This window comes from Micropterus dolomieu, linkage group LG01 (genome assembly GCF_021292245.1).
Source record: "Micropterus dolomieu isolate WLL.071019.BEF.003 ecotype Adirondacks linkage group LG01, ASM2129224v1, whole genome shotgun sequence".
NCBI lineage: Eukaryota > Metazoa > Chordata > Actinopteri > Centrarchiformes > Centrarchidae > Micropterus > Micropterus dolomieu.
In genome coordinates this window covers 40997088-41012662 of record NC_060150.1, presented here as the reverse complement: position 1 = coordinate 41012662, position 15575 = coordinate 40997088, and the positions used below count along the sequence as shown (strand labels likewise).

At 39.1% G+C, this 15575-nt stretch overlaps 1 protein-coding gene across 1 annotated transcript; it reads right to left on the bottom strand.

Annotated features, from left to right (window-relative positions):
• Positions 1 to 6171: 6171 nt before the first annotated feature.
• and2 (actinodin2) lies at positions 6172 to 12748 on the bottom strand. Its single transcript, XM_046058746.1, has 6 exons — positions 12707 to 12748; positions 12074 to 12165; positions 10633 to 10677; positions 8550 to 8713; positions 7126 to 8013; positions 6172 to 6909 (listed from the first exon to the last, which is right to left on the bottom strand). The coding sequence occupies exons 2-6, from the start codon at positions 12144 to 12146 to the stop codon at positions 6508 to 6510; spliced, it is 1572 nt and encodes a 523-aa protein (XP_045914702.1). The 5' UTR covers positions 12147 to 12165; positions 12707 to 12748; the 3' UTR covers positions 6172 to 6507.
• Between the last annotated feature and the right edge of the window lie 2827 nt (positions 12749 to 15575).

Here is a 15575-nt window from a genome sequence, read left to right as displayed (position 1 = left end):
GCAGGCAAAACCTCTGTGTGTGTTGAAATGAGCAAAAGTGTGTTTTATAGCTAATTAATTCAACATTTTTATTGCAATAGGGATTTTTCTTCTTTAATAAGTTATCTATATAATCTGATATCAATAGTCCAATCAAAGTTTGGATATAGATCGTTCAATAATCTTTCAAAGTATGGTACAGCAGCTGAAAACTGTTGCTTCTTTCTCCCCCTCTGGTCCCTCAAACATGGCAAACTGAAGCAGCAATGGCATAAAGAGTAATAAACTTAAATGCATTTGATGAAACAAAATTACCCTCTGCTTTATAATTTGAAAAATAAAACAGCCTCATATAGCCTTGGCATGGGAAGATGCTCTTAAAATGTCTTGGTGTAATTACTCCCCTACAAAGCTGCAGGCTTTTCTTTTTCTGGTTAAAAATACAGAAGGCTTGAATTTTTAGGGGGAGTGTTTATGCCGGAAAATAGATTTTTAGGAACAGAAGCAGCAGTGTTTCTACAGCTGAGAATCTCTGTGGGGTTTCTCGCCATGCTCGTGGTCTTACTGTGACCAACCGCTGGCTTGAAACACAATGAATGTTGATAGGCGTTAACAGAGGTGCAGCTACTATTGGTTCACTTCCACTTGTTCATTAACAGCACTGCAGCAAAAAAAACACCATAACTGTCATATAAAAGTAACATTTAAAAGCAAAACTTCTTAACTTTACCAAAATAAATTGGAATTACATAAATTAAGCAAACTATGCCATTTAAACAGCATTTTTTGGCCGTTATTTCAAACCGAAACCAGCACAAACTAAATAACCCTTAAGCCACCTCTCTGTTACAGCTGAAAAACACATCTATATGCAAAAAGTTCATTAGATGACTTAATTCAAAAACATACTGTGAGTTTATTCAGCACTGACCTTTGAAATGACTCACTCTCACTTTCTCACACAACTTTTAGTCTCCCACTCTTTTAATCATTTGCATTTTCCATCATCTCTCTGAAATAGCAAAAATAATGCAGAGAGCACAGACCGGTCCACAAAACTAATTATCATCTGTAGCACAAGAGCAGGGGGGTCCCTACAGACAGCCCCTGACAATTTCTAGCTTTAGTGTACCTTTTCACTGTATTGCTTCGCTCATAGAAAAAGCAATACCGAGGACGAGGCAAAGAAAATGAAATATTATTATATTGCTACTTTAGGATCAGACAGAGAAGAATTTTCACTCAGGCCACCAACCTCAACCAGCTGGCAGCACAAACCACGCTCAGCTTCCCTCAAGGATCCATTTCTGTACCACTTCAATTCTGGTCAAATTATATTCCCCAGTATATTACTAATACATGTAGGATGAGGATTAAAATCCATAAGGATGTATTCATCTATCTATCTATCTATCGATCTATCTATCTATCTATCTATCTATATCTATCGATCTATCTATATCTATCGATCTATCTATCGATTTATCTATCGATCTATCTATATCTATCGATCTATCTATATCTATCGATCTATCTATCTATCTATCTATCTATCTATCTATCTATCGATCTATCTATCTATCTATCTATCTATCTATCTATCTATATATCTATCTATCTATCGATCTATCTATCTATCTATCTATCGATCTATCTATCTATCTATCTGTCTGTGTTGCACAGTCGCAGACAGGAGCAGGAGGGAAGAGGGTTTTCACGGCAGATAAATTCATCAGTTATTTAGTAATTAACACAAAACAGGCAGCCGTGATAAACCAGTAGACTAAATGTGTTCCGCTGTGACAAGCTGAAAGGCGCTTATCTTAATATCATAATGTTTAAAATCCACAGCAATTATTCTTCACAGAGGCGTGAAATTGATTCCAAACATTTTTCTTTTTCTCCTCCTCACACGGTTTGATCTCAGCTCCCCCTAGACAACCTTTGATGAAATTCAATTTTGAACAACGACACATTATGCAGCTTTTACATGTCTCACCTAAAGATATCAAATTTGGATAAATTGATCTGTATAGTCTGGATTAAAAAAATTTTTTATACTTGTATGGCACAGGATACAGTCCGACTGACACAATCAAGGTTGCTTAGATGGCTCAATTAAAATGAATTGTGTACTTCATGTTTTACGGGTTTTACAAGCTAAAATGTTTTGTCTTCAAACAACATTTCTGTGTGTCTAACTTTTATTCAAATGGCTACGAAAGCCAGAGTGTGATGGAGACAGACATTCATGTACTGACAGTTGTACAGCAGGTACAGACTGAAAAAACTGAAGCACTAATAGCCTCACAATATGGAGCTCTGGGAGATCAGCGCCACCTGGTGGAAGTTGCATGTAAACATGAGGTCTACCACCCCGAGCAATGTGGAAACATTTCTAACTTTATCTTGTTTCCGGCTGATTTTTACTTGGTTTAAGACATTTTCAAGAAATTCGCTCATTGGATCGAGGCAGAGTGAAGACATAAAAAAATGTGAGACTTGATTGGAAAGTTTCCTTTAAAAATGGAATATATTCTGACATTATCTCATTCAAATAGCAGATTTGACTGTATTTTCTTCAAAATTGACACTTTCACTTTCTCATACTCCTCACTATGTGCCTCTGAAAGTCTTTTATCTGTCCGTAGCTAACCTCACATGCTACTGGACCCATCAACCCAATGTTTATGTCCACATTTGTGATTGTGTGCTCAAGGACCTCTTGTGGTTGCAGTGATTCACATTTTATGAAGAAAAAAAACAATAGTTTTTTAATGACTGACCCTATTGTCAAGTTTTCAGCAGTATTCACCATTTTACATTATGCATTACAACATAGCAAAAGGCCACATTTTGGCCTTTGTCATGAAAAGTTTGGTCTCATCTTGAACCGGCGCATCTGCAGTTTGATTCCATACCCAAAGATACATTAAAGTTAGGCAAATTACCATATGAATAAATCCCTGTTCTTATTATCTTTGTCACCATCTTAACTGTAAGGGAGCTGGGAGGGAAAATTGAGTGAGATTCAACTCTTTTGTGTTTGGGAGGGAAGCAGGAGGGGGTTCATTTTGTGTGGTGTGTTAGAAGAAAATGTTCTAAATAAATAATTATGTTTAAATTTATAAGTTTAAACTTACCATTCAATTTATTGTTTACTTATTAAGTTCATACACTTAGGCGAACCGCTCAGTTACAATAGCATTACACTATTCTATGCCTCTTAAAATAAAAAAACGCTTTATTACAGTCGCTTTGGTACATTTCTCTAATAATCCTTAACATTTGGAAAACATTAAGAGGATTTCTCGAAACAGAATGCACAAACAGCACAACACAGTGGATTACCTGCAAAAGCCTGTAACTTGCTCTAAATCCTTAGGCTATCTCTCAAAGGTAAATATTTCTGTTAGTAAATATTTCTGTGCGATCAGAATGACAAGTCCTTGTGTCATTGCTTGCAAGATACTCCAAATGTTTCACCATGTTGTCCATATAACAGTGTACTCTGTAAGTATTTTCTTATGCAAAATATGGCAAAGGTTTGGATGACAATGATTGAAAATGCACACAGCTGCACTTTTCTGTATGGAACTATCAATTTTGACAGTACAAAGATACACATTACTGCATGTGGGAGATTGATTGCAAATGACTGGACAGGATTCACAGTTGCGCCTTTACTGTTTGTACTGTAATTTGTTGACAGAGCATGTCTTTGTAATACAGAAAAGAAAAAACACTGTTTTACAGCACTGCATAGCACGACAGGAAAAAATTACAAAATTAGAAATGCAAACTTGGGAAACAGCCCCGGGTTACAGATTGTCATCCACACTATAACGGATATCTTCATCAATTCAGGACATATTTATAAAAAAAGGTAATACATTGTGATTAACTTGACATAAGCAATTGATAATGCAGAAAAAAGCAGACAATTCTACATAACCACTTTCATGAATGTGTCAGAATCATTTGCAATTTGCTCAAAAGAATGAGCAATTGCTTTTATGACGTGTGACTAGATGATGAGGAGGTTGAACAAGTAGTTTTGAGAATTTCACTTCTGATCTGAGAAATGTACCAAAGAAACTGTTAAAACTTTGCCTGCATTTATATCTGTAACAGCTTACTTTACTTGTAGGCTATAGTATTAGTAACTATCTAATAAACAAACGAGGCAAAAATTGATAAATCTTAACAACAAAGATTTACTCAAAGTGACTTTTACTCAGGTTTTACTCAAATCAAACCATATCTCAAGTTCATGGGGTGAAGGGTCAATAATTCACTCAAGCATCAAACCGATAAATAACATACCCAGCTATTTAGCAAACTCTGTACAACCATTAGGACGCAAATGTTGCTTGGATTGTTATAATAACATGTAAAAAGGAGTTACAACCAAGTTAATTTTGTTCATAAGGACCAGGGCAATTATTATGTTGATTGACAGCAAGACAGACCAATTGGTTCGTTTGCAAGCCTCACTTAAACAGTGGGTGGGATGCCGGTGTTCTGCTGGGACTGATATGGTTAGAAGACTTGCTTAAGATGCTTAAGAGCCTACGCGCACCTCAGAACTGTCAGTGTAAAATGCTCTGCATGATAATCCTGACTGTCTGTCTTGCTTCATACAGTTTTTATTCTAGGATGACAGGAGAACTCAGCACAAGTCCAAACTTTACAAGACAACAGCTGCAATTAGGAACATACCTCCATGGGGCTTTCTTGAGTGCATGTTGTGTCCAAGTAGTCATTACTGGGCCCGGCTGTGTGTTATCTGCCTTTAAAACTGTCAGCAGCAGCAGCGTTCATCTCCTTGAGGCGACTGCTGTGCGTTGGAGCTGCTGGAAAGTTGGTTATTGAAAAGCAGACTGCAGTCCACAGCCGATGGCTGCAGTTCATTTCTAAAATACAACATTTCAGCTTTGGCAGAGAACATACCACAGTTCAACATTCAGGATTTTTTTTAATAAAGGTTGTAAAAAGTACCTTTATTCATCAACCAAAGACTGAACTGTGTACACTCTGTTCCATCTTTGTTGTAATCAGCTTTTAAACTGAGATTCAGCACTGATAGAGAATCCTCCTACTCATACACGACTGTGCTTACCATAAACATCTCTAGTGTGTGAACTGCACTGTGTGTTTGAGACTGTACTGACTCACAGTCACTTTGTAGGGCCTTGAATCTGGATTACCATTTATTTTAGGGATAACACTTGGTTTTTAATCAAGGTTAGCGGTTAGTTTTAGCTTCCAGAAAATCACAACTCACAACTTACAAAAACAGGTGTGTGTGAGGGCGGGAGGTGACAATCCTGTACAGAAAACCTTTACCATGTTCCCTGAGTATGCCTTTGCTATTAAATAAAACAATAAATAACTCAACTGAATCTCTCTGTGCGGCTAGATAGCAGTAGGGTTTTAGTGATTTGGTGTACTAGCCCTTGAAGTTACCCTTTATCCAAGGAAAAATAAAATGTTTGGTAAAAGTCAATTAGGTAGCCAGGTGGTTAAGACACACATACAACCACAATGTCCCCAGCTCGACTCTGACCAGGTAACCTCATAACGTGTCATCCCTCTCTCTCTACCTGCTTTTCCTGTCTGTAGCTCTACTACCACTGCTCCTTTAAATAAAGGCAAAATGCTGAAAATTAGAAGGGTTGCCTTAAAAAACTTTATCAATGCATCTTTAATTGATTAGGGGTCTTGTAGTGGGACATACTGAAAACAGATATTTCTGGTAATTATGAATATAAAATGTGCAGTTTTAGCAACAATAAGCTATTTTCATAATGGTGGAGCATAAACTGGTGCAGGTAAAACATAATAACTGGCACAGTGAGACTCATCTACATGTTGCACGTTACAGCAACAGCTGGGGACTGGTGGGCTGAAGTGCTGTGTGCACTCACAGAGAAGGCTCCCTATGAGATGGTAACAAAAACATTCAAAATATGTGTTGGATACTTACAGACTTTTTATCTTCAAATAGCCAGCAGATGTGTCTGTGATCTCAGTGTGAGGATGTTTTAACTTCTAGAAAGTAAAGTATTTCAAAATCGTTTTTTTTATTTAGGACTTTATAAAACCTAAAGAGATGAAGCATTACTAGGTTTAGAGTTACAGAAAAACAAATGTGAAAAACAACATTAAATACACTTAGGGTAACTCAAATGGAAAAAGAGAATGTACAACAGAGAGAAATTCTTGCCCACACAAATTCAAACTACCCCTACTCTATTACACATCTATACATACGACTCTTTTCTACAAAAAAACACGCATGAAGTGTTTAATCCACAAATTTCACATTTATTTCTATGTTGCTTGGTCCTTTAGGAGACCCTTAGGTTATCTAAGAAAATCAGATTCACTATTTAAAAGCAGAGATTTTTTTCTGAATGATTTTGTGTGTGATTGTTTTGTGGTCAATGAAGTCCATGAAGATTAGGCATATACAGAGTGATTATCTGGCAGGTGTTGATTCGGTTGTCATGTTATTTCTGAAATCTACTTGTGCTGGCTCATGACGCCCCTGAGGAAGTCTTCAAAGCGTGGAACAGAGGCCTCCTTGGCGGGCTCATCAGCAGCTTTCTCCTCGGCAGCGGCGGGCTCATCAGCTACAGCGGCGGGCTGAGCGCGTCGCAGGCGGCAGTTGTAGTCGAACTCTGGGTCGCAGTCGGGGTCGGGCAGGATTATGCCATCCTTGCTGGTCCCTGGAGCCACTACACCACCGGGGGAAGAAAACTTGCCGCAGTTGGGGTCGAACGGATGGCAGAAGGTCTTTGCTGGCGCCTTGATGTCGGCCTTGGCCTCGGGGCCAGACTTCACCGGGGTGCAGTCTTTGTCATAGTGCACATAGCAGTCGTAGCCCTCCTTGGTCTTGCCACGGACGCCAAGTTTGTAGCGGACCTGGTTGATTGATTGATTTGTGTTTTTGTTCAAAACAGATGCAAAGCAGAACGAAGTGAAAGCATTATGCAACACCCATTTAATTTCACTACATCATTTAATAAACCAAATGGAAAGGAACAGACGAGTAATAAAATGATTCAACAAGCAAGATTAAACTAGATTAGTCAAAATAATGAACAATTTAATCCTAGTAGCAGGACTTCAAATTCAGACCTGGTGTTCGGGGATCTGTGGTGCGGGCCTGCGCAGGGCAGCGGCGGCTGCCAGTATGCAGTATGGGTCATAGGCAGGGTCGCAGGTCAGAGGAGCAGCAGGAGGTGAAGGCTCATCCTTGGGGGAGTACTCCAGCACGGGCTTGGTGAGGCCGGACAGCTTGGTGGCAGTCAGAGGGTTGCAGTCAGCGTCAAAGAGAGGGTTGCAGTGTTGCTCTTTAGGGGCCCCCACTGCAGCAGGAGCAGCTCCATTGGTCACACACAGAGGATCGACTGCTGGGTCACAGCTGGGGTAGAGCAGGTGGTAGAAGCCGGTGGGGGCTTTCTGGACCAGAGGGGGCATGCAGTAGGGGTCCTTGGGGTCACATTTGAGGGCGGCGTAGGATGGGGCTGGGCCAGGGGCTGGGCGATAGCCATAAGCTGCCCTCAGGTGATACTGCAGACACTCCACATCTTCAGGGTTGCAGATCCTGAGCAGCTCAGTCCTCTGCTCAGGACTCAGGAAGGGCTCCAGGATGGGGGCATAGTAGTAGAAGCCAGTGGGGCTCTTCATAGGCATGGGTAGCATGGGGGTGAAAATAGGGGCTGGCACCTTGGCTGGAGCTGGCTCAGGCTCCGGGGCAGCAGCCCTAGGGACAAGGGGGAAGAGGCAATAGGGGTCGATGTAAGGGTTGCACATCCTGACAGCAGCCGACTTGATGGGGGCGGGCATCACCACTGCAGCCTTTGGCTTGCTGGTGAACTCCGAGATGCACTCTGGATCATCAGAATTGGCACAAGTCTTGTAGATTTCACTGAGGTGCTTGAGGTAGTGGTTGAAGGTCGGGCCCTCCTCTGACCTGTGCTTGTTCTGCAGGTAGGCCAAGTACAGACGATCCATATCCTCAACCTGAAATACAGGGTGAAAAGGGGACAAAATGAATAAATGTACTCTAATTCAGTATGATTTATGTGCCGCACAGATTAATACTAAACTAAAAACAAGAGAATTTGAACAATGAACTGGATAAATGAACACATTCACACAAATCCTCTGAGCAGGAATGCATGTACTTTTGTCAGCTCACTGTCTTGTTACTCAAACCAAACAGCCTCACTCTTAAACCCCAGAGCTCTCACTGGTGCTAAGAATACATGCTGGAACATAATTTGCATTGAAGAGTGACTTAGCATATTAAGATGCATATTAATACTTTTATATCATCATGGTCTGTGCATTAAAGAATTAATTGCTGTGAAATACTTAAAGAACCAGATAAAATTACATCAAAAAGCTGCTTAAATGTGTCTTTTTAGGCCTAAAATGTTCAGTGCATCTAAGATTAAAAAGCCTCAAATTGTGGCCTCATTTATAAAAGTTGCTGTTTCTGTTGCACTTCTGACTGGGAGAAACTGAGTAATCAATGTGAAACAAACTCCACTCACTCCCTCCTGGTTGTGGGTCTCCGTGAAGTACTTGTACCATCCCCAGAAGTCCGGCAGGCGTTTGAACTGCGGCACATGCAGGACGGGGAGGTTCCTTCTGTTGCGAACCAGATTCTTCAGGCTCGCCGTGGCCTCGGCTTTCATGTTGTCAGACACTGCAGGCACTGAGGGGGGAGAAAGTGACCTAAATGAAGAGTGTGCTGGTGCCAGAATTTTACAAGTGATGTCGGAAGACTGAATAGAAATGTTTCCAGTATTTTTTATCCTCAGACAGACTTTTATTTATGTGTTGACAGAATTGTATTTTATACGGAATATTGTTTAGAATTAATGTTTTTATTTGGTCACGTTATTTTACATGTTTCAATAGTTATTTTTACTGTAAGTCAATAAACCTTCTGTAAAAATCAACTGCAACATCCTATAATTAGTAAATATTTTTTAAGTTATTAAAGGACTAGTTCTAACATTTTTAGAAATGCATTTACATGCTTTCCTGTCAGGAGTTAGATGCCTCTGTCCAGAGGTAACATAATCTACACCTCTAAAGCTTACTGACTAAAAACGTGTAATGGAGTGTAAAAGGGTCAATTAGCAATTTTGATAGATATAATCTTTTGATGTTAAAGATAAATGGGCTGAGCTTGTTTGTGTTTAGCTTTATATACAGTATGTGTTCAGAACATTGCCTTGCAGTTTTTGTTCCTGTTCTAGTTTTTGTTCGTGGATAAGTTGGACAAGATGTTCCTTGATATTTGATTTAAATAGATGAACAACAGGAACAAGTTAAAAATCATATAAAGCAATCCAATACAACACACTACAACACCACAAACTGAAGCCAAAACGGATCAACTCCTCTCTGAGACACAGCCAATAAAAAAATAACAATATAGCATTCACAAACCTACTCCCGGCAGAGTTATTGGATTGGATTAGTGCTGCAACTTGTGATTATAACGAAGCTCTTTTATTGAACGAGTAGCGCGGTAGCTTCCACACACGCTACATTTTCCCAAGCATTTCTGAAGGATCAGTAAGTGACGCCACCGCCACACACGGACCTGAATGTGCAGCCGGCAGAAGCGCTTCCGTGTGACGGTGACATCACGTACTGATCCTTGGGCTGATGTTTGCGACTTTGCTGCAGGGAATAAAGACACGCGCGACTGAGTTTACTTTCTATTGTGATAGTTATTGTAACACCTCCTGTAAGAAGGATCGGGGTCCAGCCTGGACACCTCTTCCTCTAGTGAGGAGGAAACTTTGATATGTAGTGACAGAAACTTGTTTCTATGTATGAGATCTCTCTCTCTCTCGCCCATTGCCACGAATGTTTAGGTTGCAATGTTGCCAGAGCACAAATTCACATATAAACAATAAAAAATATATAATTAATTAATGATGTGATAATTAAGTAACTTTATACAAACAACAATGGTTCTTTTGTTTGTTGCATGAGGAAATACATTTAGCTGCAATGATATGGCAATAAGTAGGAGAGTTTCTGTGTGTCTGATTTAGCTCCTCTCCCGCACGCACACACGCACACACACACACACACACAGGTTTTTAGTCTGCTATTGCTACTGTGGAATGAAGTTAGTTCAATATAAACCTATATATACATATATATATATATATGACCTAACTATAAAATATAAAAAATTAAAAGTAGCTTAGATGTAACTAAGCTACTTTAGCCACGTTGCTGTAGCTTAGTTTGCTACATCTCACTGGGGGGTAGCTTCTGTGTAGTGAAGCTTCATTTAATGAAGAGTAGCTAGTAGCTTAGCTCACTACATTTTCCAAGTAGCTTGCCCAATATATATATATATATATATAAGACAAAAAAGTAGGAAATTTCCCCATTTGAGAGACTGGATCCAGCTAATTATCCATTTCCCATGAAAACTTATTTAAATGGTTAATCAATTATGTTCATGTAAATAGTCGATAATCCCTTATAAATGTCTGTGATTTAAGTTTTTAATGTGATATAAGTTTTTTTTTTTTCAATTTATTTTTGACCTCAGTGACTGAAAAGCCAACATGTCCAACATGTCACATAACTGGTCCTCACCTCCCTCCTCCCTGTGCTGCTCCACTGGAACGGCCCCCAGAAACTCTGTAAAACACAAGGAGCAGCCACATTAGCAGCAGCAGGGACATTAGCTGACTAGGACCAGATGTTGAGCTTTCTCTCAACATCAGGGAAAACGCTATCCTGCTAATAAGCCCCTGGGTGAAACACTGCAGGTGCTGGGGCTCTGGCGCCCCAGTACAGGCAGCATCCTGCAGATTAAACACTCCCTCCTCCTCCTCCAGCCCCCCACCCAGCCCCATGTACACTCAGTTTGGCTTTGAACCAGACCCGTAGAGTTTGTGCAAATACTGGGGGCCTCCTTAAAGCTAACCTGTAAAACTACAAAGAGTGGGCCCGCACACAAACCAATTACCGATATACTGTAAAAGTAGGTGGAAGAGAGGGAACACGTCTGTGTACATCTCTGTTTCCACATGTGGACTGTCTTCTGTTCCACCAGGAGTTTTCTTCAGAAGTTTATGACTATGAGAAAACAGCCAAGTCAGCTTATTATGGCAGAAACTTCCGGTCCGTCTAGTTTACTAATTTGGAAAATCTCCCAGAGGAGCAGGCATAGATGTCTTTTTATGACTCTGGAAAGAGTGTGAAGTAGTTCAATCAACATGGCAGGCTATTAAAATACAGTATCAAAAATAAATGTATTTGTAATGCAAACATCACATGTGATTTTTAAATTGTTGCATAATTTATTACTTTAAATTATTATTATATTGTTCCTGATGCATTTAGGTGAAAGTAGCATTTTAATGTTGTAGTTGTTCAAAATTCTTTTACTTAATTAGGCTAGTTTAGCCTAATCTGTGTCAAAATTTATAAACTGATCGTGCATTTTCTGTGTAAAGTCCCAACCATAAGAGTAACTAGAAACTATGTCTATCAGATAAATGTAGTGAGGTAAAATGTTCAATATCTTCCTCTGAATTTTACTGCATTAGAAGTAGAAGGTCACACTCAACTCAAGTATATGATACTTGAGCAAGTGTACATCTCAGTAAATGAACTGATCACTGTCAAAAACAAACACATTTAACTAAAGTGTTCTGTAAGGCAAAGGAATTAGGATGATTAAATGTATTAAATGTATTCTTTTACACAAAATAATGGTTATTTTTCTGCCGTTTTTCAAATGTTTGCTGTTTTTCTTCTGTGAAATATTTATTTACCCTCCTCTGGCTTCTAAAATCCCTTCAAATGAAGAAAGAAACATCTTGCTTTGGACTTTTAAAGTGAAAGGCATAACCTGTGACCAGGGGTTGCAAGTAGACACGGATTTGTTTTAAGGGCTTATAAACTGGAGAGGTCGGGAACCACTAGTCTAAATGGTATTTTCAAGTTGTGTGACTGCTGCATTATTGTTATTGTGGAGAAACTCTAAATGCAACACATTTCAGCCTAAAACAAGTAAATCAAGTCTCACCAGGTAATAAAACAATAGATAACAGGAATCCCGTGTGGATCAGGGAAAGCGATGGTCGTCCAACCCGTGCCATTTTCTGTTTTATGTGCTTCCTGAGGTAAAAGACAGAAACAATGTTCACTGATCATGTTGGAGCTGGATTTCAGAATGGTTAACACAGTATGAACTTTTGGCATTATACTGTCATATTACAATGCATCCAGACTTTGATTGATGACTATGTCTTGTTTTTCAGCAAATTGTTAGATACGGAACTGAGAAGACAATGCACTTGGAACAAAGAGAGAGCTTTTATTTAACTGGCTGCTGCCAAGACAATAGAGAGGATTGGGAACATGCTGTGATAGAGCTTTTCAGGGATTACTGAGAAAAATAAGTCTTTAGTTGGGAATTTCAGAATATAAAGTAAAGCGACTGAGCTGAACAATCACACAGCCAAAAGCTTGTTCGTCTCCATTACTACACGGATGGCTGTTAAATTTCAGCTGCTGCGCTCAGAAAGAGAGATTGTCTTCTACAGTTTCACACTTGTGAATAAATCAGAGGACTTTTCATCCGAAGACAATTACATTGGAGTTGCAGGCATAAACTTTAGCACATGCAGCATCAGATCAGCATCAGATCAGTCCTTACCTGCAAAGGTGTTGAAGTTCTGGCCTCCTGTGATCAGGAGCAGCTCTCTGGATCGAGCTTCGTGAAGGGGAGAGGGGGCTTGCTGCACTGTGGCTGTCTGAACTGTCTAAACCCTCTACCTCTCTGCTCCCCTGTATGGGACGGACAGGCAGGGAAACATTTTTAAGGAGCCCACTTGATCATTAAAAACAAAAAGGCATGTCAAACTGCTCCAGCGTGCTGGTAGGCACTCCAGGATTGGCTCCTGTGCTGCCATCCATCCAACCAACAGGGGTCCTGTAATTAGGAGGGGTGAGCAACTCAACTCAGTTGAGAAACAAGGTGCCATTTAGGCCCAGCTTCTTTCCTCACAGGTTTGGAATTTGGGGTCAACATGCAATCTGAAATTGTATCATATCACTAGTTGATTTTGAGATTTACATAAATGGCTCAGTTGGCATGAACTTAAAAACTGTAAGCTGTTAAATCCACACAGCTTGAGGAGAGCAGATTTTTAAAGAAGTGCCTGCAGCTAATGCAGAGGTGGTGCTCATAAAACATTCGGTGGAAACTGTATACCAAGAGGTAGTTCTGGCATTCATGGTGCTTTCCTGATGATACACAAGGAGAAAAAGATGCATAAACAGGAACCTAGTGGTACATAACAAGCAGTAAGTAACAATAAACGCCTCTACTACTGGGAGGAAACTAAAGACATCAGTTAAATAAACCTCCTGTTTTTATTCCAGTGCTTCATCTCCATAAGAAGAGTCTCTCTGTAGAAATTGACTTGTAGAAAGAATGAAAACTATTTCTGAAATAATTAATGTGTTGCATCAGTATATTGACAAATGTGTGAGCAACATTGTCCAGGATGACAGGAACGTGACTCATTTCAGTGGTGCAGTATTTCATGCAAGAAGCAGTCGCACCAGCCTTTGTTCCAAAGTTGGAGTCATCCTTAAATGTCAGAAGTCTGTAGTTATTTTCTATCCTCTGAATACAATTAATCAGCTGTTTTAAATAGGAACTAAGGAGTTACATAAGGCCCCGCAACCTTGTACGCAGGAAAAGTGTTTGACGATGGATGGATGGAGTTACATAAGGAGCTGATGGAGGAAAATAAAAGTGTTGTCATTTGCTTACTCAGATTGAGGATTTTTTTCTTTGTCATTGGCTAGACCCATAAAACTTAATCAGTAAAATTAGATTCACATTTTCAAAAATATACAACTGCCAGTGAGAAGTATTCTTTTCCTCACTACTAAAAGAGCTTACTTTCTCGCACATAAATGTTTTTTATCCAGCAAAATGGAGGAAGCTGGAGTCATTACGGGAAACAGGCCTCATACAGAGGGCCACTAATGAAGCTGCTGCTGTCGGACTGCATAGCCATGAAGACCAGCATGCCAACACCACTGTTTGTTTGGTACACTCTCCTGATGCTTGGATTGTGCAACGTAGCCTGTCTCAGTGGAATATATATATATATAAAAGTATACAAAAAACACAATAGGTAATCTTTTATACCTTTAAGTATCCACTCATCGACATGTCATGTTCCAAATGTGTTCTTCTGAATTGATTTTAAACTGGATGTTATTGAACACTTTTTACTATGTAAAAGTGGATATCGTTACAATAATGTTTCACACAATTCAAGTGTTTGGGTTTGTTTGGTCAGGTTAACATTTGTGCTAACAACATTACCATTTATCTATCTATGTTTTAGCTATTTAAACCATTTATACGTAACTTTTAGCTAACATTATGAACGTTTATCCATAACATTAAGCTAATTATTTCACCATTTTATCCGTAACTTTGTGCTATTGTTAACTATTTAAACCATTTATCCATAACTTTTAGCTAACAATTTAACCATTGATCCATTACTTGATCCATTACTTTTACTAAGGTGTTTCAACCATTTATCAGTAACTTTTAGCTAACTATTTAACCACTGACGCATTACTTTTAGCATACGTACGGTATTTCAACCTTTTATCCATTACTTTTAGCTAACTAGTTAAGCAAAAGATGTTGATATCTAACTTCAGCTGAAGATAGATGTCACCATATTTTGATTCCTATTATCTTAAATTAAAAACACAACTAAATGATTTTATTGTGCCTCATGCGTCATCTTCCACTCATTTCCTAATTGCTGATTTTCTACAGTCATACAGTTTGTCCCCTAGGAATGTGTCCCTCTTGCATGAATGATGATAACTCAGCCTCGGCTATGATCCCTGCAATTTACACATTTCAAAATAACTGGGGCTGTCACAGAAGGAGACAAATGGTTGTCTTCTTTGGCTTAAAGCAGCATAGCCATCAGGAAAGATGTCAGTCTCTTTCTGTGCATGGAAAATTCATGGCAATTTAACAAAAATTTGGGTTAAGAACCCATAAAGCGTCTCATGCTACTTGTGAAAGAAAAGCTCATTAAAAACACAGACCCTTGTAAAAATGACTACGCCTGTCAAACGCTTTTATGTAAGCATTTCAGCTGTGGATCAAGTTTCACATCACATACTGAAAAACAAAAAACAAATCAGCAACAGATTACTCTGATAATTAATAATTAAAAGTTGTGTTGTTAAGTTAGATAAGGAAGAAAAAGATATCAAGGAAAAAAAAGATCTGGCAACAACTTTTAAACTTACTTTATTGGCATTTTCACAGCAAGAAAATAATGCATGTTGTGGCAATACGCCAGATAGTTAAATTTTCTCAGAGAGATCAGTGCTTACATCGAATAAGCTCTATTTCCCATTTATTGTCAATAGTCTGAATAGTTATAGTAGATCTGTGGTTTGTAGCTTTGAGTGAATTATGTTCACAAATATTGACTGAACAATCAGAATAACAGGCTGCCTTTGCTCGG